At 37.8% G+C, this 26103-nt stretch overlaps 3 protein-coding genes and 1 pseudogene across 5 annotated transcripts; 1 reads left to right on the forward strand and 3 right to left on the reverse strand.

Moving 5' to 3' along the window:
- Positions 1 to 657: 657 nt before the first annotated feature.
- LOC116329542 (cytochrome P450 2K1-like) lies at positions 658 to 4840 on the reverse strand. The gene is made up of 9 exons (XM_031751580.2): positions 4631 to 4840; positions 4340 to 4502; positions 4102 to 4251; positions 3849 to 4009; positions 3588 to 3767; positions 1669 to 1810; positions 1317 to 1501; positions 958 to 1099; positions 658 to 877 (listed from the first exon to the last, which is right to left on the reverse strand). The coding sequence occupies exons 1-9, from the start codon at positions 4838 to 4840 to the stop codon at positions 690 to 692; spliced, it is 1521 nt and encodes a 506-aa protein (XP_031607440.1). The 3' UTR covers positions 658 to 689.
- Positions 4841 to 5263: 423 nt separating this feature from the next.
- Positions 5264 to 9278, forward strand: LOC116329516 (annotated as a pseudogene).
- A 1602-nt stretch (positions 9279 to 10880) lies between these two features.
- LOC116329580 (cell wall protein DAN4-like) lies at positions 10881 to 17531 on the reverse strand. 3 transcript variants are annotated; one of them, XM_039599325.1, is made up of 8 exons: positions 17413 to 17524; positions 15002 to 15325; positions 13095 to 13154; positions 12429 to 12911; positions 12250 to 12339; positions 12124 to 12152; positions 11952 to 11999; positions 10881 to 11813 (listed from the first exon to the last, which is right to left on the reverse strand). In XM_039599325.1, exons 1-8 carry the CDS (start codon positions 17471 to 17473, stop codon positions 11694 to 11696), a joined length of 1215 nt encoding a protein of 404 aa, XP_039455259.1. In that variant the 5' UTR covers positions 17474 to 17524; the 3' UTR covers positions 10881 to 11693. The 3 variants fall into 3 exon arrangements, with proteins under 3 accessions (XP_039455259.1, XP_031607492.1, XP_039455260.1); XM_031751632.2 differs by lacking the exon at positions 15002 to 15325 and having other exon boundaries at positions 12433 to 12911; positions 17413 to 17531; XM_039599326.1 differs by lacking the exon at positions 15002 to 15325 and having other exon boundaries at positions 17413 to 17531.
- A 2660-nt stretch (positions 17532 to 20191) lies between these two features.
- On the reverse strand, positions 20192 to 26102 carry LOC120432989. Its single transcript, XM_039598416.1, has 8 exons — positions 25857 to 26102; positions 25419 to 25745; positions 24712 to 25059; positions 24186 to 24227; positions 23369 to 23509; positions 20783 to 20872; positions 20664 to 20689; positions 20192 to 20549 (listed from the first exon to the last, which is right to left on the reverse strand). Exons 2-8 carry the CDS (start codon positions 25600 to 25602, stop codon positions 20490 to 20492), a joined length of 891 nt encoding a protein of 296 aa, XP_039454350.1. The 5' UTR covers positions 25603 to 25745; positions 25857 to 26102; the 3' UTR covers positions 20192 to 20489.
- Between the last annotated feature and the right edge of the window lies 1 nt (position 26103).

Below are 26103 nucleotides of genomic sequence, written 5' to 3' on the forward strand. Positions count from 1 at the left end.
TTGCCCTCACAAGCTCTCCATCCTGAAGTCTCTCACATTAGTAAATGCAAAGAGTCTTATTTCCATTCATGAATCACTGTTAGACCTTAAAACCCCTGAGGAGAAACGCTCAGAAAGTATTTTACATAACACAGTTAGGACGATGGATCCTTATTTTTGATAGTTTTCTTTTCTTACCATGTCCTTGGCTAAATTCTTTTTCAAAATGCAATGGTTTTATTTCCAAAAACTATATCATAACTAACAAGTGTGTCCTTCACAGTCTTGAATTCAGCAAAAACCACCACTATTTTAGGTCCCAGATAGACTGTGATAACTGATCCATATTTCTTAAATAACTAAGAACAGCAGCATTTGGTCTCCCGATGTCTGTGAAAATATGAACATATGCTGCTGTTCTTAGGAGAGATAAATCATCCATGGGGGAAAAAAAATAATAACAAAACAGAGCAAAAAAAGAAAACAAAAAACTGTTTTTTGTATCTATATATGATCCATCTTTCATCTAACTAATAAAAGAAAAAAAATCTTTCACACATCCAGGAAAATTACAGTACTGATGATTCTGATGTACATTTCTATGGCATATTACTTTTGTTTAATAAAAAAAAAATAATAATAATAATTACACCCAGATGATTCAGTTCTTTGTACAGACTAGGACAACCTTTGTCAAGAATTTCTCTCCATCACATACAAGAAACAGTGCACAGTTTGTGAGGTGAAGGTCCGAGAGTAGCGCCCACACTTGGCGTGAGATCCAATTCGTCCTCTGAAACTCCAGGTGCAGGGGTGAAACGGAAATGCTGAAGGAGGGTGGTGAAGAAGAGGAAGAGCGCCATCCTGGCCAGACTCTCTCCAAGGCAAACCCTGCGACCTGTAAGAGACAATCGAAGAATAACTTCAGCTGTCCTGTCAGCAGATGTAACCTAAACAGTGATGGCTGAGCTCACAAACCTGCAGAAAATGGAAGGAAGGCATCTCGCTTGACAAACTTTTTCTCTTTGTCCAGGAAGTGAGCAGGATAAAAGCTGTGTGGTCTCTCCCACTCACTGGGATCATGCAGGACAGATGTCAAGAAAGGAAACACTGTGGTTCCCTGCACAAATTACAATACAGAAATGGAAAATCGTCTATATGGTGAATAATAGCCAGAAGGCAGTAGGCACAAAAAGTACTGGAATGAGAAGAAACAGCACATACTTTTGCATACATTCCCCTCTTTCTGCAGTTGCTTGCCAACCTGCCTTCAAGATTCAGTTTTATGCATTCAGTTAAACCAATGAGAATATAGGAGGTGGGCCATTCAGTCTTACCTTCTCGATAAAGTGACCCTGAAAAGTGATGTCTCGGGTGGTTTTGTGAGGAAGTGCAGTGGGGATGATGCTGCTCAGTCTCTGTGTCTCATGGATGACGGCGTCAGTGAAGGGCAGGTTTTTCCTGTCAGCAACCTGCACCTGCCGGTCTCCTATGACCCTCCTCAGCTCCTCCTGGACCTCATCTGGTACATGAAAGACAAAAGTGGACACATTTTATCCCTAGGGGACTGAAAACACTATGCTATAGTCAAGAAATGCAATTTACATCACATCCTTCCTTTGATTTTGTTATGGTCATTCCTTCCTGTCCATTGGCATTTTCAAGTTGAGGATTACTCAGGCTCCTCACCCTGTATCTTTGGATATTTGGCCATAAGCAGAAGTGCCCATCTCAGTGTAGTTGATGTTGTCTCAGTGCCAGCAGCAAACAGGTTCATTACTGTCATCAAAAGGTTATCATCATGGAAGTGACTGTTGGTAATCCCAGCCTCCTGCACATAGACATTTAACAGCAAACTCACTCAAATAAAGTTTAAGGGGCTTTGGTAGTATGAAAAAAAAGTTATCCAACACCGATGCCATCATTCACCTCCTACATCGTTCCCTCGCTCACCTGGAGACCGCTGGGAGCACTGTGAGAATCATGTTCTTTGATTTCTCCAGTGCCTTCAACACTATTCTTCCCTCGGTTCTGAAGGACAAGCTGGAGAACTCTGGAGTGGACCATCACCTCACTACCTGGATTTTGGACTACCTCACCGACCGACCACAGTATGTGAGGACTCAGGGCTGTGTGTCGGACAGGGTCGTCTGCAGTGCGGGGCCCCACAGGGAACGGTTCTGGCTCCGTTCCTCTTCACCATCTACACTGCAGACTTCTCCCACAACTCCACCCAGTGCTTCCTGCAGAAGTTCTCTGATGACTCTGCAATAGTCGGCCTCATCACTGATGGGGACGACAAGGAGTACAGAGGACTGACTCAGGACTTTGTGGACTGGTGCCAGCTGAACTACCTCCAGATCAATGCCAGTAAAACCAAGGAGCTGGTGGTAGACTTCCGCAGGCACAAACATCCTCCACTGCAACCACTGAACATCCAAGGTATGGACATCGAGGCTGTGGACAGCTACAGGTACCTTGGTGTTCATCTGAACAGCAAACTGGACTGGACTCATAACTCAGACGCCCTCTACAGGAAAGGGCAGAGCAGGCTGTACCTGCTGCGGAGACTCAGGTCGTTTGGAGTGGAGGGCCCACTCCTGAAGACCTTCTATGACTCTGTGGTGGCCTCAGCCATCTTTTATGGTGTGGTCTGCTGGGGTGGCAACATCTCTGCTGGGGACAGGAAGAGACTGAACAGGCTGATCCGAAGGGCCAGCTCTGTTCTAGGATGCCCTCTGGACCCAGTGGAGGTGGTGAGTGACAGGAGAATGGTGGCTAACCTGTCATCCCTGTTGGACAACATCTCCCACCCCATGCATGAGACTGTGACAGCACTGAGCAGCTCCTTCAGTGGGAGACTGCGGCACCCACGGTGTGGGACGGAGAGATTTCGCAGGTCTTTCCTCCCCACTGCTGTCAGACTCTACAATAAAGACTTTAACTGATCAAACACACACATCCACACATGTGCAATAACACTAATGTGCAATAATCTTTCTGGCATCGTTGTATTTTTACTCAGTTGTATATAGCATTTGTATTCTATTTTTATCTTATTGTATACTTTATTCTATTTTATTCTACTGTATATAGTATTTTATTTTATTCTATTCTGTACAGTTGTGTACTGTATTTATTCTTATTTTATTTTATTCTAATTTTTCCTTCATAACTTTTGCACTGTCCACTTCCTGCTGTGACAAAACAAATTTCCCACATGTGGGACTAATAAAGGTTATCTTATCTTATCTTATTTTACATTTACTTCAAAGCTCTGTGATGCAGGTTCAAGAACAAAAGTTATTCTTTACCAAAAAAAAAAAAAAAAATTATGTAAATGATCTCTCTCTCTATTGATTAACAGAAAAAATTGCAACACGTTGCACATAGACATTAACAGGCATGAAATGTGGGCTCGAAGCACAAGTGCAAATGATTGATAAGGTGCTTGCATGGACAGTTTCATGTTGGAGACAGGAAATGGGGTAAAGGACAGCATTTAGTCTCCCCTTCATTAGAATTGGGCAGAAAAGAGCACAGGTTCACTCTTACTGCAGCTTCAGTTAATTATTCATTAAAAAGAAACGGATAATAGAAAAACTAACCTCCAGGTGCTTTTTGCGGACCAGAAAGGCATCCACAAAGCATCTGCACATCTCTGGATTCAGAGTCTTTTTTAAGTGTCTGATTATGGCAAGGTTTTGCTTTGAATTAGCAGCAGCAGTTTTGAAGAATTCCTTCCTGTTGGCAATCCACTTGAAGAGTGATGGAAACATTTCATACATCTGGCAAACATACATCAGTGATTTATAAATTCATGCATTATATACTGAAGAGCAACTGTATAGACTTCCAAATACGACTACCTGTATTGAAGCAGAGCCCAAAATTCTGATATTTCTGCTTGCTCCATAAACCAGAGTTGTAAACTGTGAATCATTATATTTAAATCTGTGTCCATAGACAATGGAGCAGATTATGTTAGAGACTGCACAGTTAATTGGTTGGGTTGTATCAAAAGCTTCTCCTGTGACCAAAAATAAATAAATAAAGATATTTAAGTAACATTTCAGATAACACAATACTAGTTCATCCCAGTTTAAACAAACTAAACTGTACCTTTAGATTTCTTGAAAACATCAATGAGGTATTGACATTCTTCAATAATCTTGTCCTCACATCCTCTCTTGCCCATTCCAAAGTCTCTCAAATTAGTCAATGCAAAGCGCCTCATTTCTCTCCATGAATCACCATTAGACCAAAAAAGCCCTGAGAAATGATTACATATAGCCACAGTCACATTGAGGATAATGGAGATGAAATGTATGAGAAAGGTTTGCCAATATTATTTTCTTACCATGTCCTTGGCTAAATTCATCCGGAATGTGCAAAGGCTGTCTCTCTCCAAACACTTCATCACAATCAACAAGTGCCTCCTTCACTGTCCTGTATCCTGCCAGTACCACCACTTTTTTAGGGCCCAGATAGATGGTGAAGACTGATCCATATTTCTGAAATAACTAAGAACAGCAGAATATGTTCATATGTTCACACAAATCGGAAGATCAAAGGTGAAAAAGCTGCCTGGAGAGATAAATCAACCACAGGGGGAAAAAAATCCCTGAAAAGTTGCCAAAAAAAACCTGACCTCCATTAATGAGATATCAAGTCTTTTCAGGTCCAGCTGCAGAAGATTCCCCAGCAGGGGAAATGCTCTCAGTCCCGGAGGCTCCTTTACATTTCTTTTGGAACTGAAGCTTGAAGAGGAGATGAAGAAGATCAGTGTGAGCACAATCAGAACCATTACTAAGAAGACATAGTTTGCTGACTCAATAAAAACAGCATCTATTATCACCATGACCTAAAAAGAAAATATTAGTGATGGGACGTTCTGTATCGAGGCTTCGAAGCTTGTGTCGAGTAATGGAGGGGGCGCCGCGAGCTATGACAGCGATATAAGCCCCTCAGACTTCATTCACAATGTGGGTGTTTGATGGAGAGTTGCGGTTAGTGAGAGTTTGGAGAGAGTTTGGAGTTTTAGGAGAGTGAGGAGAGAAAGTCAGGAGAGAATGGAGCCAGCTAAGAAGAGGAGGATGTCCTCCCCTGTGTGGGAACATTTTGATCTTATTCCTCCCAACAAGGTATGTAAATTTCTACAGAAGATGTATTTTCATAATACTTATGGTGCAATACAATTTATGTTAAGCTGTCTTTACCTTTGTACAAGGTGAAGTGTTTGCTATGTGCCAGGGAGCTGGGATATAACAACAACACCTCATCCATGCTTAGGCACTACAGAGCTTTGCATGAGAAGAAGGGGAACACCGATTGTGGAGCAAGACCAGGTGAGCCATCAAATGCCATGATAATATAGCGCTGCTGTAATGTTACTAAATGATATAACAATATTATACAACTGTAATAAATTACGTGTGTGATATTTATATTTGTGCTTTGTTTTTATTGTCTTTCCTCAGGAGAACAAATCAAATAGATGAAGACCTGGTTAGCATGGTGATTGAGGACTCCCAGCCATTTAGCATTGTGGAGGACAAAGGATTTAAAAGATTTGTTAAATCATTAAATCCTAGCTATGTTCTCCACACTAAAACGGTCATAAAAGCAGTGAAAATTTAGTTTTTACAGAATAAAATGTGAACAGGCAGGACTGTGTGTAGCTGTCCATACCTCAATGTTACAAAAGCACAACTACTGTCCATACCCCAACCACACCTAACCTCACAGTAAATGATCATTTCCATTTTTAGCTAAATATACACAGTATACTGCCATAACTACAATATACATGTTTTACACACTCCTTTTGTTGTTGACATTTACAGGCTGTGTGCAAAATGCCACACTCTTCAAATTAATGCCAACTAATATTTTTACGTCCAGTAGATGTCCTACTAGAGCAAATGAAGCTTCAAGAAGCTTTGCGCTGGGGTGAACCAATTGGATGAAAAGCTTCAGTGCTTCATGAAGCTTCATCTGCCCATCACTAGAAAATATCCAAAATGTGTTATTTTAACTGAAAGAGACCAATGTTTTACTAAGAATTTTTCAAAATTGTTAGCAAAACTAATTTTTTTAGACATCGTCAAAGAGCAAGGAACATGTATTTAAACCACAGCCAGCACACCAGACTGTGACTTCTGTGGTAGTGAATTAATTGCTTAATGTCTGGCAGGTGGGTTGGCGAGAGACAGAGACAGACTCAAAGGCGCAACTCCTGATGCTGCAGCTGGTGTGGTGCCTCAGGTCCTAGTCTGCACTATACAGAATACTTTCTCTTTTAGTGAACACACTTCTACTCATATTTCACTAATAACGATATTTGTTTCTGAGCTGATGCATTTCTCATTTGAATCACAACTCATAGAAACAGTTTGTACTGTTGTCAGTCAGAACTGTAGCTCTCTCACTTTACTGAATACTGTCCAGTGTTGCATTAATGTTTTCAATCAAATTACTTCCACCTTTTTCAAATATGTATGAAAGAGCAAGGTCAGTAACATGCTGCCAGTGATAGGAGTGTAATTGCCCTTGCCCACATGTTCTCAGGAGCAGGGCCGTGCAGAGACGTTTATAGGGGCGGGTGCTCAAAGCTAAAAAGGGGCACATTGAACCAGGCTGAATAACAACAACACACATTCATCAAGAATCTAATATGGGATCGCATCATACTATATCACTGTTGTGAGGCAAAGCAAACGTAGCCTATGTTTTACCTGATGGGTACAATGTTGCTGTTGAGGGGTTGCTGCTGCTCCTGCTGCTGATAGTGCTGGAGGGCAGGGCTGTGTTGATCTGAGACTGTAGACATTAAAACTCACTTTGTGAGCTCGTTCCCGGCTCGTAACCAGCGCATTCTGCCGTCAAGGGCGATCATTGGTTAATGGTGATCATGTGACTGATGCAAGCCAGATCCTTTTATTTAGCAAAAATGTGATTAATAGCTAAATATTATTGTTGAGGGGCACAGACAGAACTCCACACGCACACACACATTTAAAAAAAAATAATTAAAAATTTAAAAAAAAATTGCCTCAACAAAAGGGCACTTTGGGCACCCATCAGGAAAGGGGCGGGTGCTCAAGCCCCTTCCGCCCCCCCCCTCTGCATGTGCCTGCTCAGGAGACGTTTAGCTGAAACAAGTAGAAATGCATACTCTTGTGTCAGTGAATAAAAGCTGTCTTTCCACCTGTTTTATACTGTACTGACATGTGATTGGCTGTTTGCATTAACTAATGATTGAACTGGCATAGTTCATAACTTGGCTGCTGAGGGCAAGACTTTACTGGACTATACAGTAGTTGGTTTTATGTTCTTAGTTTTTATATAGTTTCATTGTCTGCTTTCTGATACATGAGTGTAACTGTGCTTTTCTTGATTTCAGCAGTTTTGTAAAGTTTAAAATAAATGCTTCACATTTTTATCTTTGTGTTATTCTGCATTTGGCCTACATGTTTGCAGTACTCTTTCCAAAGTCAGCAAGATTTTGATAAAAGTATAAACCATTTGGCGTCTAACTCTTGAAACTGTGGTGAAAGGTTTTGTTACAGAGTGAAGTGACTGACTGACTTTACATGTTTGGACATATGTGAAAAAAGCTTTAAATGTTTTAATGTCTTTTGAGCAGGTGAGTCTGTTTAATCAAAACTGAGAACTGCATTACGAATGACGTGTCAAATATGAGAACTGCATCAAAGTGATAGAGAAAAACTGCTATCGAGGTGCGGGATACACTGGATTGAATAGATGTGGATAAAGAGATGGAAAAGAGATTCTGTCGTTTATGGCCAGATTCCCATAACTTTTGTATTTGATCTGTTTGTTTGTTTGTTTTGTTTTGTTTTATTTATTTGGGAGTAAATAAGATAGGTATGATTGGCAAGTGAGTGAGCATACAGTAAATAAAGTGGAGATAACAGTTGCATACTGTATGTGCATGAAATAAATACAAATAACCAGCTGTGAGCGCACAACTGTGACAGCTGTAATGGAACACAGGTCTGAAAAAAGGTGGACACTTGGACTTTAACAGTGAGACAGTGGCCACGACCAGCACTTTTAACAAAGTGTTTCTTATCAAACAGCAACCAAGTATATGTTTAACTTCAACTTCTCAGTCATATTTTCTTGCACTTTTGCATAACTGTGTTCTGTGAGCATGGTCACCCCAGTGTGTTAACGGCACTGAAACATCATCACGTGCAATCACATGGGGACTTTTTCTTATGGCCAAGTATGCAAAGATACTTGAAAGGACCTGTAAATGTTGTGTTACACTGAACTGAACTTGTGTTACCTTCGGGCACTTTCATCTTCCAGAGAAGGTCCGGGAGGAGCTTAGTAGAGTAATGGGAGATCATCAGGTCCAGATTAAAGACAGGACAGAGCTGCCTTTCACCAACGCTGTCATCCATGAGACACAGAGGCTAACAGCCATTGCTGCCCTGGGGCTTCCTCACAGAACTTCACAGGACATTACCTTTAGGGGTCACTTCATTAAGAAGGTAACACTTATCAGATGATGTGTTTATTATATAGGAATGTTAACACCTAATCAGATATTTGATTACTAAAATATTGTGACAGATGTGGGAAAAAAAACAGAGTGAAGGATTCTTCCTCTGATCAGTTGTGATTATCCAAATTATTATAAAAATCAATGTTTTATACACTCTTCATTCTTTATCAATCAGTTATTTGCATTTTTAAATTCTAAGAATGTTTTCATCCAAAACTCATTTTGTCCCAGATGTAATTTTACTTTTAAGTCACATATAAAAACAATATAAACAATATATGCGTTTTGTGTAATACCCTGTGAATATATATTAAAAAATGCAGGAAATAAAGGTTTGTGTATTCAACAGGGGACAGCTGTGTGTCCTTTCCTGTTGTCTGTTTTGTCTGATGAGAGTGAATGGGAGAAACCGTACACTTTTTATTCGGAACACTTCTGGAACACTGGACAAAGATGGAAAGTTTATCCAGCGTGATGCCTTCATGGTTTTTTCTGCAGGTTTGTAATCAAGTTCTTGTCAAGACCCAGTCTAGTCACAGATAAAATCTAGCATATTTTTTTGTTTTCTATTTCAGGTCGCAGGATTTGTCTTGGAGCAAGTCTGGCCAGGATGGAACTCTTCATCTTCTTCACCTTCCTTCTGCAGCACTTCCGAATTACTCTGCCACCTGGAGCTTCAGAGGATGAACTGCGTCTATCAGCATCCGATAGCCTGATCCATAACCCTTCAAATGTTAAACTGTGTGCTGTCCCCTTGTGAGACACAGTGGGCTGATGTAATTAATTCTAAACAAGAAGTCCTTTATACAAAACAAGCTGTTAATGAAATAGGTAGAAGGGGTGGTGTTTCCTTGATTTGTCTTTAAGCCAGCAAAATCAGTTTGATACTCCGAAAGAAACCTGCAGCACCACGAGGAGCTTTGTAAGGATATTTTTAATCCCTAGTGTTGTATTCATTTAATCAGGGTAATTCAGACATGCATCTGACTAGTGCATTCAGCATACCTACAGGTGATCTACAGGTGATTCAGAAGATGCAAACCACCTTTTGATTGTATATACAATATTATGCATTTAGGCTTAACCCAAGTGTAGACAGTCAACTGACACACCAACATCTTCAGTCACATTAAAACAATCCATTCTAACTTTTGTCAGAATCACACCTTTCATGACATTTTCCACTGAGGTTCAGAAAAAGTGTTTATGAAAAGATATGATGGGATTTTTATTACTATGCAAACTAAACTGATCTCTTTCACTGTTTATTTCATTCATCTCATTCAAATTCTGTCCTTTGCGTTGATACAGTATAAACATGAATGGTTACTTCACACTGAATTTTCCTATTTTCTCTTCCTTTCTCATTGTGGATAGTGATTGTGTATTTCTCCTGGCTCTCCTTTTTCTCTTGGTTTTCCCCTCATGGCACATAGCGGCCCCTCCCTGAGCCTGGTTCTGCTGAAGATTACTTCTTGTTAAAGCAACTTTTTTCTTCTTCCTACCTCCGCCAAGTGCTGCCTATAGTTCATCATTTGATTGCTGGAGTTTTTCTTCATATGTGTATGCTTTACTATGTGTCAGCATGTTTTTTACATTACATTTCTGCAAATCTAAACTGTGTTATATCCAAACTTTGTTACATAATATATAAAAAGAGTTGGCAACATATAAATAGAGCTGTGTGAAACAGAATTGAGTATTGAATTGTTAACATTGTTCACCCAAAACAAGGTGTGTTCTATCTTGATTTTGTGTTTAGAGATTGCTTCTGAACTTATTTTGCGTATTGCAGTGATTATTATTTCAGCATCAGATCAGTCAGATCTATACGGTCTCTTTATAAAATTTATTGACTAAATCTAGTGAAGCATATACTGGTAAACATTTTATAATGAAATATATCTGCTTGTTGTTCCCTCTTCCACATTATTACAAAAAATATGACATGTATTCTCTGTAGACACAGGGTCACCTGATCCAGCCCTAACTACATGCTTTATCAAAAGGAAAGTTTTAAGCCTAATCTTAAAAGTAGAGATAGTGTCTGTCTCCAAAATCAAATTGAAAGCTAGTTCTACAAAAGAGGAGCCTGAAAGATGAAGGATTTGCCACCCATTCTAATTTTAAATACTCTAAGACCCACAAGTAAGCCTGCAGTTATAGAGTGAAGGGGTCTACTGGGTTATATGATTCTATGAGGTATTTAGATTGGGCCTGATTATTCAAGACCTGTGTTTATTTGAAAAAAACAAAAACAACAGATCATTAAAATGCTTTATTAAACTCAGAAAGAACATCATAACCAAAAACACAGTTTATGTTTTTGTTTTAACAAATAAAATAAACAAATCATCCACAAAACATTATTGATTAATATTTTTGATACATGAGAGAATATGACTTCATGTACGAAGCATAAACCTGTGACAAAGTGAGATTAAATGGTAACTATGTGAATTAATCTTAAAAATAAAAAGATAAACCTGAAAGCATCTGCATATTGATTGTATATAACTGCGTACTGCTAATAATAAAAAATACAATATACTGCAATATCACAAAGAAATTTTTCAAATGTATACTTCATTAAGATTATGTTGGTTATAACTCTTGATGTCACAGTATTACAGCTATTACTATTACTGTATTTAATCTATTCGTAAATCTGAAAAATATAAAATAAATAAAAAAAACATTTTGGTTGATGTTTTAAAAAAAGAATGGAAATGAAAATGTAATGTTGGATAGTTAACTAGATAAAACTAGACAAAAAGAAATTATGAAGGTTATATAATAAATTCCAGGCATGATATTGAATATTACTAAATACTGAATGATATATATACTGAAAATTGAATTTTACTATGTAATACTACTAATACTTATAACTATAACAAATAATTATGAATGCTTAAATATGAAAAAGGTCAGTGCAAATGTTAAGATGTGAATATCAAAGCAGAAGACTGATTATCAAACGATATGTATGTATGGTATTTATGTAATGTAAGATAAACAGGAAAAAAACACTGAAAGAACAGGGGTCAAAATAGCAGGAATATATAACTGTTATGTAAAAAAAAACATAGCAGATATGCAGAAAATCGCTGTTAATGTAGTTAAACAAATGAAAACTTTCATTTACTAGTTTTTTCATTTGAATTCTGGACCATTAGATTCTTTTCATGGTGGCGTAGATGCTGCTGCTATCATTGGAAGCTGCAGAAGAGGCGTAGGAAACTCTGACTCTCCTGTTGGTCGCCACATCACCTTCCTGACGTTTACTGTGAACCTGTGAGATAAGAGTAAGAAATGTAACAAATAAACACACTTACAGAAAAAAATACATGTGCTCTGTCACCCGAGTAAAAAATACTTGTACTCGTGAAATATGAAACAGGTGTGAATTTGCACTGGTGCATAATCTCACCCTTTCTTGAGTGGTTCCTGGTACATTGCAGTTGTTTGTGCTCATTTCCTGGACAAACAAAGTTTAGTTTAAGTTTATTACTGAACATAATGGATAGAGAAAAAAAAAAGAATTCACAAAAGTTGTCATAATTCTTAAAAAAAAACCCTGATTATTTAATTTGAAAACTCACAATGTTGCCACTCGTCTGTGATTTTTTCACTAAAAACAGAAAAGGACACATTTCAGTTCAATACTGACTGACTTGTAAAAAAATGACACTCTTTTTGTTTATAAATTGTAAATATACCATTCTTACTTTTACTTATTTTCCATATGACGATTGCCAACATTATAAAGAGTACTGCAAACCCACTGGCTACAACGATCAACATGATGTTGGACTGAACTGTAAAGTTGATAATTGAAACAATGAAACATGACATTATTATGAACCAGAGCTCTGTATGTTGACAGGATTGGAAAAACCGTACTGACCTACATTTGGGCATTCTTGAGCTGCTTGAGCAGATTTAATTGTAGTTGTTGTTGTAGTTGATTCTGTCGTGTTTGTTGCCGTGTGTGATTTAGTTGAGGTTATTGTTGTAGTTGAATTAAATGTGGTTGTTTTCGTAGGTGATTTAATTGTGGTCACTGTTGTATTTGATGTAGTTATTGTTGTTGTCCCCAGGGATATAGCTTTGGTTCTTATTACAATCGATGTAGTTGTATTTTTTGTCGTCGGGGATTCAACTGTGGTTGTTGTTGTAACTGATTTAGTAAAGGTTGTTCTCATGGGTGATTTAGTTTTGGTTGTTGTTATAGTTGTTTTACTGTTGATGACTGTTGTTGAGGGTGATGTTGTTACAACTGCTGTTGTGGGTGCTTGAGTAGTTGTTGCGCTTGATGTAGATCCTTCTGATTTGCATTTTGCTGTAGTTGTTGGCGATGCTGTTGTTCTTGTGCTTGCTGAGTCCTTTGCTAAAAGATGTCAAAAATTCCAGAAAAATAAAATATCTGATACTTAGTTTTACAACCTAGGAATATGCAGATATAATTAAACCAGACGAAACTGTTTTTTTGTGTACTCACACATATATCTCTGCACTATAACTTTATACATATTTATAAATCCTAACTGTTCACATTTTGCTCACAAAGTACCTTGGAAAAGGACTTTCGGTCTGACGGTGGTGGTGAAACTGGATGGCGGAGTTTCTTGTGCTGAGAAAGGAAGCAGTAAAAAGGTCAGTACTGAAGTTTAGATTCAAATTTGGAAATGTTCATGCTTGAAAAAAAAAAAAGACATTATATGCATATCGATAAACACATACTGTATCACAGGTCAAGGATCAGGGTCCAAAACTGAAAATTTAAACAAATATTCTTCAGTCTCATTTTCTGTCTCCTGCTTTTAGGCTCTTAATTAAAAAAAAAGTCTATTCTTGTGAGTAATAACAACATAATTGTATCAGTGTGGTTTAGACATTTGCATAAAAGGGAAAGATCTTTGGTTGGAGATCAGAGGGAGATAGAAATGCTGTAGGGGGTTGCATCAGGAATGGAATCTGGTATTAAAATCTGCCAAATCAAATATGTTGAGCTACCAGCTGTGGTGACCCCTGTAGTGACTCAAGGAGTGTCAAAAGTAACCTTTATCAGTGGCTTTACACTTAACTTCCTCACTCTAATCATAATTACTGTAATGTTTGTAGGTTCACACATCACTACAGAAACACTAACTGTTAGAAACAGACAGGAGAACCCCAGAGTCTGAAACTTGTTTTCCTGATATAAACTCCCTGCAGCGGTAATCACTGTCATCCAGTGATTTGATCCAGTGACAGCGTCGCTGATGTATTACTTACTCAACCAACAAAGGTCCAGGTTGCACTGTTACATCTAGCATTAAAGTCTGTTGCATTTTGACGGTGCAGGTGATATTTATAGGAAATGGGAAATGCAAAAGGCAGACATCAAGGACCCCCTGCCAAATGCAAAACTGATAAAGGTATTTAAACTCTTTACACAAAACTACTATTCTTATTTTCTCTCTAAAATATGTGATTTAGCTGTTTTGATTTGTTTTGTTTTTTTGTTGTTTTTTTCAAAATGACCTATCAGCCAATACGTATTCCCAGCTAAATGTCCTCCAAGACATTTTGCACACTTTTTAAAACATTTTTTAGTTAGTTCACCGAAATGTTTTTTACATTAAGTTTTAGTTTTTAACTTTCAATTTAGTGAACTATATAAACTTATTTAAACTTAACTATATAAACTTTAAAGTTTTCTTGTCAGCTATGCACAAATAGATTTATTGTATATTTTCACTGTTGTGTCTTGAGAAACCTTGTAGTTGGAGGACTGGTATACTTTTACTGTTTTTTCTTCTTTTATGGTTTCATAATTTGCTCACCTGTGTTTGTGCCTGACACACACGCACACACACACACACTCACTTTATCACCCTCAATTTCAAGGCTCTTCCTACATCTCTGAATTTCTGCTCATAGATAAGCAATAGTAATGCTGCACTACTTGCACAAAACAAAGGCACTTCACCTTTATGTCTCACATTGTTGGTGGAATTGGATGGTGGGATTCCTGCTGCTGAGAAAGGCACTTTACTTGAAATACTTTACTTGATACTTTACTTGAAATGATTATTTAATAAGTTTGAAGGAGACAGAAGAAGAAAGTTATCATGACAAAAACATACAGCATAATTTAGAACAATGAATTAGATTCTCCTCTGAGTTTTTGTTTCCTGTTTTTTGAAGCTATTAACTAAAAAAATCTTTATACGTTTGTGTATAAATCACACATAATTAAATAAAGGTTGGATTTACACATTTGCTTAATAAGTGAAAGATTGATGGTTAGAGATCATCTGGCTTTAAATCAGCCAAATCAAATACGAATTGTCTCCTGTGGTGACCTTTTGTGAATAAGGGAGAAGCCAAAAGTAGCCTTTATCAGTCACTTTAGAGTTAATGACCTTCCTCTAATTATAATATTGTAATGTTTGAAACAGTTCAAGGCAAAAATATTATGATAGAAATACTCACTGTTAAAAACAGACAGAAAAACCATGAAGTCTGAAACTTGCTTTCCTGATATGAACTGTCTACAGGTGTAACGACCGTCATCCAGTGATGTGACTTTCTTTATAACCAGAGAACAGTTTTCTGTGACACTCAGTCTGCCTGACTTAGATCTGGCGTCACTGTGAATCTTTCCATGTTCAAACAGCGGCACTGTTATGAAACTTCGGGAAGCACCAAAGAGCCAGGTAGTACTGTTACAGCTTTTATTAAAGTCTTCTCTGTTTTGACAGGCCAATGTGATTTCATTTCCAATCCTGACAGACAGGTAGGAGTGAGTTCCTGCTGCTGAGGAAAAGAGAAAAGCAAAGCAAAACAAACAAACAAAAAACTTACAAACGTAAAACTTTTATCTTCATTCTTCATTAGATTAGAAGTTCTGGCATACAAAACCTGGCATTCGATTCCTGTCTCCTGTGCTCACATCACTACCTATAAAAGTTTCTGTACTTTTACTCTGGAGACCAACGATGTCAAACTCATTTTAGCCCACTTTGATCCTAAGTGGACCAGACCAGTGAAATTACAGTGGTCCCTTGCTTCACCTTTTGCGGCCTCGCTGTTTCACTGATTTTTTTGGTGCAATTTTGCAAGCTTTTTTTTTTTTTTTTTTTACAGCGCATTGTGTTCTGCGTCCTGATCGGCTGTAGACCATCCTCCATGCCGTGTCTCCTGTCCAGCACAGAATGCGTTCAGCTTGTCAAATTTAGATAAATCTTCGATCGCTAGCAGTGAGACTCTGAAGTGCTGTACTGTATGTTTGTAGGTTTTCTCCCCAACAAACACAACAATGTCGACAAAACGGTTTGCACCGTCAAAGGCACCTGTGGTAGCACCCAAAAGGCAGAGGAAGATGCTAACCGTCACACAAAAGGTTGGACCGTTGGACATGCTGAAGGAAGGTAGAAGTTATCGTATTTTTTGGACCATAAGGCACCCCGGGTTATAAGGCGTGACATGAGCAGTGACATACGTCAAACTTTACTCAACTCATTCTTCTTGCTTCCTCTACTTCCGTACCATTGATTCATTAATACTGAATTCTCTTGCAGCTATTCTATTCCCATGTCCTGGACCTGAAAACAGGGTTTGATCTTTGGTTTCATTCTATAATACTGGACTTATTTTTCTATGAAGTTTTGAACTTTGAGAGTGTTTAAACAAGAGAGAAAAGTGTGAAAATGTTCATGCCTGTCTGAGAAAAGTGTATGAAGTGTGTAGTGAGGGGTTTTACAGCCTTAAAACATCTATAATAACTGTAAAAGTTAAAGTTGGCTACTTTGTGGATTTCACCTATCGCGGGTTATTTTTAAAACATAACTCCCACGATAAACGAGGGACCACTGTACCCTTTGTGTAAGTGTAAAGAAGTTTAACTACACATTTAAACACTGATATATATTTAATATATATAACAATACATCTGTTTTTCCACATGATAAAGAAATGCTGCTATTGTAAATGAAAGAGGGCTGTCAGCATGACTCTTTGAGCTTAAGTTTTAAGAAATAATACAAAATTAAAGGAAAAAGTTCTGTTAGCTCATCGTCAGACTTAACAGATATTTTTATAGTAGATTGTGAAAAATGGAAACTTTCTGTCATTTCATTGTTCAACTGTGTCTTATTTCTTCAGTGTAGTATCAATGGCAATAGGGAAAGGTCTTTATCAGTAGGAAAAGACGCAGAACTTATGAAAATACAGTTAAAAGTCCAAAATGCCTTCTGTATGCCTGCCTTTGCCTTTTCCAAAGCCGTCCAGTGGGACAGATTGGAGTCTGTGGTGGGCCAGTCCTTATGTTTGACACCCCTGCTGTAGACTTAGCTTTAAATTTCCTTATCGTGATGCTGTCTTATTAACGTTTCAGACCATTCAATGTGCACACTATTTTGAAGGACATACCCACTGTTAATACAGACAGATGTATAACTGCTTCTTCTGATCTGAATTGACTGAGGCACAAAGACCAAAACACTCAACTGTGACATTATTTTTGACTAAAAAACAGTCTGTCTGATTAATTCAGGTCCATCTTTGTGAACTTGCCTATCTTCAAACAGCATTACTGCTGCTCCATTTCCTGAACCTCTGGAGAGCTCGGTAATGCTAAGTGATCTCATTTACAACCGTGAGAGTTAATGTGGAACTTTGTTGGGCAACTGTTGTTGAGAAAAAATAGAGAACTACAACATGGACTTAGACAGAAGAACAGTTTTATGTTTCAATTTTGTCCTTAATGTTAAAGATCTGTTTGTTTGTTTTAAAGTGGCATCACTAAGATAATGGTACATTGCAATCTTGTCACTACTGCAAAATTTGAACTAAAAAAAATACAGACTCATATTTTTTTAAAGATATGTTAAATGTTTCCTTACCTGCTAATGGCAGCATTAGTATCAAAAACACATAAATGTTAGCCAGTTTTAATCCAGCCATTGTGTTTTATTCGGTCTTTTCTTGTCTCCGGTTCTCGCACTCCTGACTCTGAAATGGCACGTACTCGAGTGTCATAGATATAAATGTAGACATAAGTATAAATGTATGTCTGACGTACTTCCTTCGTTCCACCAAAGCATGACTTCACTGGGGTTTTTTTTGTGTGTGTAGGCGGATCATATTAGACCATTGGGCATATGTAAAGAGAAAAAAAAAGAGTGGTGTTTATCCTTTTTTTGTTTTGTTTTACCAAAGTGACACTCTATCAGAGCTAACTAATGTGTGCTGTTATTCTATTTGTGTAAATGTGTAAATGTGCAGATGCTGTAGTTTTGTCTCTACTGAAGCCAGAGTACACTTCCTGTCCACGGCCATCTTTAAAAGCAACTGTGACCTCATCCAATAATGAGGTCATTATTACCGTAAACACTCCAGCTATTTCTGTCTTCAGGTCATGATTGTTATTAATTATTATTTGTATAATTTTCTTATCTCCAGACCCTAAAAATGGATGTATGATATTAGAAATTGCTTGGTTATTCTTTGTGCAGCAGAAACATACACAGTTAAATGATAGCCTTGTGCCATTTATCCTAAAGCCCACTACTCCACGTACATTATATAATGCAGTGTGAAATGTGCTTTTGAGTAAAACTTGTATTATTTATTCGGTGTTTATTAGACAGTTGAATTCATGTTAACAGTAGACATAAACAGGTGGAAATTGAACAGTTGAGCCCATCTTTATGTCCAGGTTGTAAACAATTTACTTGTTTAGCAGCTGGGAAAGAACAATTTTTAGTCATATGACACCAGTTATCCTCAAATAATTTTTGCGTGGGAGGTCTTTCGTTATGAATTTGGTCAAAACAACAGCAGAGCTCTGGAGGTGTTACCCACAAATGGACAAAATAATCATGAGGTGTGAACACACTGATGTTAGTTTTAACTTGCATGAGAAACTCAAACACACAATCCCCCTCTTTGGAAACTTGGAATAGCATGTAAGCTCGTGGTTTTCTTTTCTTTTAAACAGCATAATAGTAAACAAAGCAGCAGAAAAGCAGCAGGCCCGTGGTTTTAGTCTCTAACAAAGACCACATGAGTCATTCATGGACATTTGAGGCCAGTCGGTCAGTATAAATACACCTTCCTATAATTCACAGCATCTGTGATATGTGTTTGTTTCTTTGTCCACTAACTCCTGGTGCACACCTGGGAGCTGAGAGACAAACTTAGCAGGTACACCAAGGCCTCTTAGCGTCCCTGTCTAAACTATACACTGTGATGCCATCATGTTGTCCACAGACTACCTCGCAACACACTAAATAAAGCTATTTTTAGCATTTACTATGCCTATATGTTTTTCACACTAATGGATTTTACTAATGTTACCAGCTTCATTTTAATTAATATTGTAGCGTCCCTCCAACAGAAGACAGTATTCGGTATTCCGTTTACCAGCTGTTTATTAAGAACAGTAACACAGGCTACTTTGGACCATAGCCAACGCCAAAACAACAGAGAAAACGCTCTCTCCAGAATCAAAACAAAACAAACAACTCTCTCTCTTCCCCTTTTTCATGATCCTTTCCCCGCACACACTAACAACACACTCTCTAACACCCACCCCCCAAACACTCTCAGCCAACCACACGCATGCTCTCCTACAGACTCTCTCTCATAGGTAGCTGATCTGATTGACAGGCCCAACGGCCTCTAGACTATTACACATTCAAGGACACTCAGTAAATCACAATGCTGCTGGTGTGGAGCAACTATGTCATATGTGGGTTGCAATTCTGAACACAATACACTGATAACACAACAGTCAAACTAACTTGTAACCCAGTCTGTTACAGTATCATTAACAGCATCAGTTGTCCAAAGTTCATCATGAAATTTTCACAATGCAACTTAAGTCAAGAAAAATTAAAATACCCAAATCAAAGAAAGCCATCAAAATTAAATACTTTATTTGATATAGTGTGCACAATATAAAAAAACAAAACAAAACAAAAAACTGAAGATGCTGAGCTGCACTCTGCATGAGATAGTAATGACATTGTTTGTCCATTAGAGGGCAGCAGAACAAACAAAAACATATTGGTACATAACTAGGAATAAAATATCTGCCTGTCACACTCATTCAGCAAACCAGATCAAGTCTATGACCTCTGGGGGTCAATACATGGTAGCTTGTTAACAGGTGTGTAGGTCCGAAAAGCCCTTATAAGCTTTTCTTGTAATTTCTTTAAGTAGACTTTAGGAATAGTTCTCCAGAATGACATTCAAAATTTTTCTTTGGATGTTGGTTGCCTTTTACTCCACTCCCTGCCAAGATAATCCCACACTGAAAATAAAAAATGTTGCCACTGCCAATCAGGTAGTTTCCAGTTGGTACTGCATGCTGGACTAAAACCTGCGAGTACTTCGCTGTGTTCATAATTCCATTAATTTTGAAAAAATCTCCAATACTGCCGGTGCAGTCAAAAGACACAGCCTCACCTGTCGACACTCAGTCGTATCCCTCACCTGATCCCCTCTGTACATATTCATGATCGTTTTAAATTTTGGCTCCCTAAGACCAGTCGTCACAGTTTGGTATATTTTCATATCTCACAAAATCTTTTTTTTTTTTTTGTTTATTTTTGTAGTCATATTCACAGCCTAGACAGTATTACTAATAACTATGAAATTATGGTATAGGATCTTTATTGTCATTATATTAACAAGCGTACAAGGAAACTGTTGTCTCTCAGTAGTGCAAAATAGTTAAATAAAAAGGAAATTTAAAATAGGAACTGATAATAAGTTCCTATTCCTGAACTGTCACTAAGAACAACAGTGAAGTAAAACTTCATTTAATGTTACCCGAAAAAATAAATATTAAATTATTGACAAACATGAAAAACATGAAAATAAATAAATAATAATAATAATAAACAATAAAATGGTCTGTTTTCTTAGTTGATGATACAAAGACCAATTTCAGCTGCTGTCTGTAGAGCAGAACTTAAGCTGGACGGTCTTCAGTTTCATAGTATATCTCGCCATCATTGGTCTCATTGTGGTCCTGTGAAAAAACACAAAATCTTAGCAGAATTAAATGAACTCTGGGTTTTATTTAACCTTTATAATACTTTTTGCCTAATGAATTTGATTTGATGATGCATTTCTTAAAACTCACAGTCTTGGCCGGAGATGATTTGTAACCTGAAAAGGCAGAAGAGGAATTCTGCTTTAGCTTTTATAGTAAAACATCAAAACCTTGTGGTTTGTAAAGGTTTCATCTATACATTTTGTCACCTTTTGTTTTTGTCCATATGTTGACAGATACAACAGTGACTGAAAGAGCTGCTAAACCCACAATAACCACAATAAATTTCACCCAGCAACCTGTAAAAGATAATACAACAATTAAATACATTAATAATGGTTCAAACTCACAAGGTAAATAAGAAATTATGATATTTTTTTGGTGTTAAATAAGTGATTGGCACTTGTAAGTTGGTTTGTTTATTATACTCTTGTCAACATTTAATACTATTTTAAGACAGAACGACAGATGTCAGCTTTGTTGTCCAGCTTTTAGATGTGTCAGCCTGTGGATCAGAGGAGCCAGAGCCCAAGCCACCGACCTTTGTATCAACATCTGACCTGCTCTACCTCTGCTCTACCATATTTCAGACTGATACTTTAAAACTTTTAAAATATTAGCCCATATATTATGCTTGTTTTCACATGTTGAGTCTACAGAGACAGCCACAAGCCTAGATAGTCTGTTCGTTCAGTGGTTACTAACTAGAATGTGGAAAAACTGCAGGCTGAAATTATTTAGGCTTTAGGATGTCAGTGGTTTAAAACAGTGGTTTCGTCACTCATGACTTCTTCAGTTAGACTGAAGAAGCCACTTGGATGAGTGACGAAACGTTTCTCCCACTGGAAACGGTACGTCCAGATGAACAGAATCAACTTTTGGAGATTTACTTACCTGGATGATTGAACATGCATCAAGACGTTATGCCTGATCAATGTGTATAAATTACATACAGGTCTAAGGAGCTTAAAAAGGAAAGCGTCTTGACATCTTTAAGTTTTCTTGAAGACGTCCCATATTTTAAGCTCTATGGGAGAGTCTGCAAGAGGGTCATGGACCCCCTATTTATCCTATACGTAATCACATGAGCCAAGGTGTGAAAACGGGTGTGGGTCACAATCAGCCAAGGTTTCGGGTGAACCCATAGTGAAACCTAGCCCCACCCTATCATGTGATTTATTGAGGTCAGATGGCCCAGGATGTGAGTGGGAATTAAAGCATCTGGGAAGGGATCCGAAACTGGATTATAGATGGCAGACAGTTGGTGTCATAAGCCACCGCCTCTGTTCAAAGATGGTCGCTCACAGTGGACATAGATGGCTTCTTTCACTCCTCTTTCAAACCATCTGTCTTCTTTGTCCAAAATGTGAACATTGGCATCCTCAAAAGAGTGACCTTTGTCCTTAAGATGCAGATGGACTGCTGAGTCTTGTCCCGTGGAGGTGGCTCTTCTATGTTGTGCCATGCGTTTGTGAAGTGGCTGTTTGGTCTCTCCAATGTAGAGCACTAAGCATTCCTCGCTGCACTCTACAGGATACACTACGTTGTTAAGTTTGTGTTTAGGAGTTCTGTCTTTGGGAAGAACCAGTTTTTGTCTGAGTGTGTGGCTGGGTCTGAAGTACACTGGGATGCCGTGCTTGTAGAAGACTCTCCTGAATTTGTCTGATAAACTGGCTACATAGGCGGTGACAATATTGTTTGTCTTTCTGATCCTCCCTAGTTGGTGTCTGATCTTCTTTTCTTTTATCCAAGTTCTTGGAGTAATCAGGACCCTATAATACCATGCAGAAAATATTCCCTCTAAGCCTGAGGGGATAAAGAGGGAAAACACACACGTAAAGAAGGCTCTTAAAACATGTGGTTATCCTAATTGGGCTTCATTAAGTCAGCAAAGATGCACAGAAAAGAAGATCAGACACCAACTACGGAGGATCTACATCTGCATCTAAAGGGCAAAGGTCACTGTTTCAAGGATGCCAATGCTCAGATTTTGGACAGAGAAGACAGATGGTTTGAAGGAGGAGTGAAAGAAGCCATCTATGTCCACTGTGAACGACCATCTTTGAACAGAGGCGGTGGCTTACGACACCAGTCCAGACACTTTTCTTTCCAAGCTCCTTAGACTACGATGACCTGGATGACTGAGAACCTTCACAGATATATAGAGACAACATCGCAAGCTAGTGAACTCTAATGAAGGTCTCAACCTTCATATTTCATTCTCCTTAATAAAATATTATATTATATAATTAAATAATTATGTAGTTAAACAATGTTGACTATATTGTGTTATGCTGTTTTGTTTAGTTTTTTAAACACTGTCTTTTCACAGATGATGCTTAGTGTATTTATTTGCAGGTACCGTGGAAATTGCAGTACTTTCTTACTTTCATATATTGTCATTTTGTCAAAGCATTGGGCATGGAAATACTTGTCTATTACTCCACATAGACACTTGCAAATGAACCCTTGATATGACATTTAAACAAAATGGGAAGCAGATTTTTTGTGAGGGGAGTAATCTAACCCCTAAACCTCATCTGTGAGTAAAAGTATGAATTTATAAATGTTTAAAACAGGACCATGTGGTCTTGGCTTTATGCTTCATGGATTTCCTGTAAGACAACTTGTGTGTATCAGAATACTTTATTCATCCCTAAGTGTAACAGTGAGATGTAGGCGGCATTGTACAAAACACAAGTATTTGACATTTTGGTTGAGAAGTTTTTACCTGTTTTTGTTTTCTTATTTTTTAAAAAACTGCCTTGTTAAGTAAATGGCTATTGATACAGTACCTGTAGTTTCTTCTGTTTCTGGGGTTGATTTTTGAGTGGTTGCAGCTGTGTTTGATGTAGGGGTTGCGGATGTAGTTGTCCCTGCTGGTGCTAATTGTGTTATTATTGTAGATGCAATTCTTGTTGTTGTAATGTTTCTCACTACAAAATGACAACACAAAACAAATACAAATTACACTGTGAAAATAGTGTTCATGTTTAAATGTAGACCATGATAGTGTCAAATGAATTAAAAGTCCAATTCCAATGCAAACTCAGAAAACTCACACACTTGTTTTCACATCTTAGTGAGTACATTGACTTGACATAATGCATTCCCTTGCCCATTACCCTAACCCTAACCATCAGAAATAAATGCCTAACCCTAAACCTAAACATAACCTAATTGTAACCATAAAACCACATTTTGACCTTCAAATTTGTGAGAACCAGCATTTGGTCCCTGCAAGTATAGTGGAATGCCAATTTTTGGTCCCCACAAAGATGCTTAAACTAGCACACACACACACAGACAATGTACCATTATGATATAAATACTCCCCGTTAGTAACAGCCAGATGGAGCAGATAGTCTGTAAAGTCATCCATAAGTCCAAATACTAACTGTCTGCAAGCATAAAGACCGGCATCCTCTGATGTGACCTTCTTTATAACCAGAGAACAGTCGTCTGTAATGCTCAGTCTGTCTGCTTTGAGCACATGCCCATTTTCAAACAGTGTTTCTACTGGTCTACTTCCTGAACTGTTGAAGAGCCACCTAGTGCTGAGGCAATTATCCTGAAAAGTGTTGCTATTTTTGCAAGATAAATGTACTTCACCTCCAAGTCGGACCTTAATTTCTGAAATTTGCTGAGGTACCACTGTTAAGAAAATCAGAAAAAGAAAAAATGCATTTAGAAAGAGTTACCACCTTCCCATTACCATTTTCAGAAATGTTCAAGCAATTAATATCAATTTTAAGACATAAATCTCCCTTTAACCAGCTAAGTCAGTTACTTGTCTTTGAGAAGGTAACCCTGTTCTTATAAAAAGAGAGAGAGAGAGATTAATACTAACTTGCTTCAAATCTCAAGAGTTTTTTAAATCATTTTCCCACCCATAAATAGCTGCACCTACTATAGAGTATAGACCATATTTCCCTTATTTGAATAGAAAATAATGGCCAAAGTTTGGTTCTACACTCTGTTATTCATCAAAATATATATTTCAGACATATTATTGCTCTCCATGCATCAACATAGAGCAGTACAATACATCAGTGGCTTTACATTTAACCTCATTAGTCTTCTTTTTTGTCATTTTTCCACTTAAAAACTAAAAAAAAGAATTGAAACAAATACTCACTGGTAATAACAAACAAGTCAACCTGATAGTCTGTCACATTTTTACCAGATATGAACTGTATGCAGGTGTAAGAGCCAGCATCTTCATGTGTGACCTCCTTTATAACCAGAGAACAGTTTGCTGTAACACTCAGTTTGTCAGACATGGCACCGAGGCTTTTATGAACCTGACTATTATCAGACAGTGTTACTGCTGTTTTGCTTCCTGAATCACTAAAGATCCAAGTAGTAGTAGTAGGAGGAGGAGGAGGAGGACATTTATAATAAAAATCATTTCCAGTTTTACAAGGCAAAGTGACTTCATCCCCAACTCTGACAGTGATGTTGGAGCTGGAAGTTGCATTTCTCACTGTTGAAAAAAAGAGTGAAATGGAAAAAAACAGTTAAGAGTTTATGCTTTTTCTTTCAAAAGATAACCATATAATCAATACAGAGAAAGTGTGCATCTGTTAACAACTTATATTCACAGAAGGGAAAAAGAGAGGAAGTGTGCAGGAGGCTAGATGTTGTATCTCTACCCATGAGTTCATGATACAATGATCCTGAAATCTGAATCTCTCAAAATGTGCTCAGAACTCATGAAGTTAGAAAAAAATTAATTAAAAATGCTCTAAACAAATTCTACTATCCTTAACGAACCCGATCTCCATCAGTTATATTTATTACAATGTTTTATTTTTAATTAAAATCTTATCACACAAAACTCACCGGTAATAACAAACAGATCAACCAGCGAGTGTGTGACTTCTTGTCCTGATCTGAACTGTCTGCAGGTGTAACGGCCAACATCCTCATATGTGACTTTCTTTATAACCACAGAACAGTTTGCTGAAAGACTTTGTCTGTCAAATTTCGCTCTGGTGATTTTGCGCTCCGTCTCATCTCCAAACATCGGCCAGCTTGCTGCGTTTCCTGAAACACTGAAGCTCCAGGTAGTACTCTGACAGTTATCTTGAAAATCTTTTCGATTTTCACAAGGCAGAGTGACTTTCTCTCCAGTCTTGACAGTGATGGTGGAATACTGCTGAGTTACCGCTGTTGAGAAAATGGCAAAATAGAAATAAATAAACAAACACTTTAATATTCATATTAATGTTTGAAGCTGACTGTCAAAGCGAGGAACCCAGGTATGTTTATGAAACTGACCTAAAACACAGACATGGGAGAAATGAACTGGTGTTTAAAGAAAAAGCGAGCCAGAAAAGCAAGGCGAGGCGAAACAAGGGTGAAACTAAACTGAAACCTAGACTGGGAAAAACTTTGGCTAACTATGAAAATGATAACATGGGACATTAACATGAAACTGAACAGGAGCATGCAAACATAACAAGAAAAAGGCTGAACATGAACATGAGCTGCAGCAAAACACTCTGTGACCTGACAAGACCTGATA

This window comes from Oreochromis aureus, linkage group 15 (assembly GCF_013358895.1).
Source record: "Oreochromis aureus strain Israel breed Guangdong linkage group 15, ZZ_aureus, whole genome shotgun sequence".
Classification (NCBI taxonomy): Eukaryota; Metazoa; Chordata; class Actinopteri; order Cichliformes; family Cichlidae; genus Oreochromis; species Oreochromis aureus.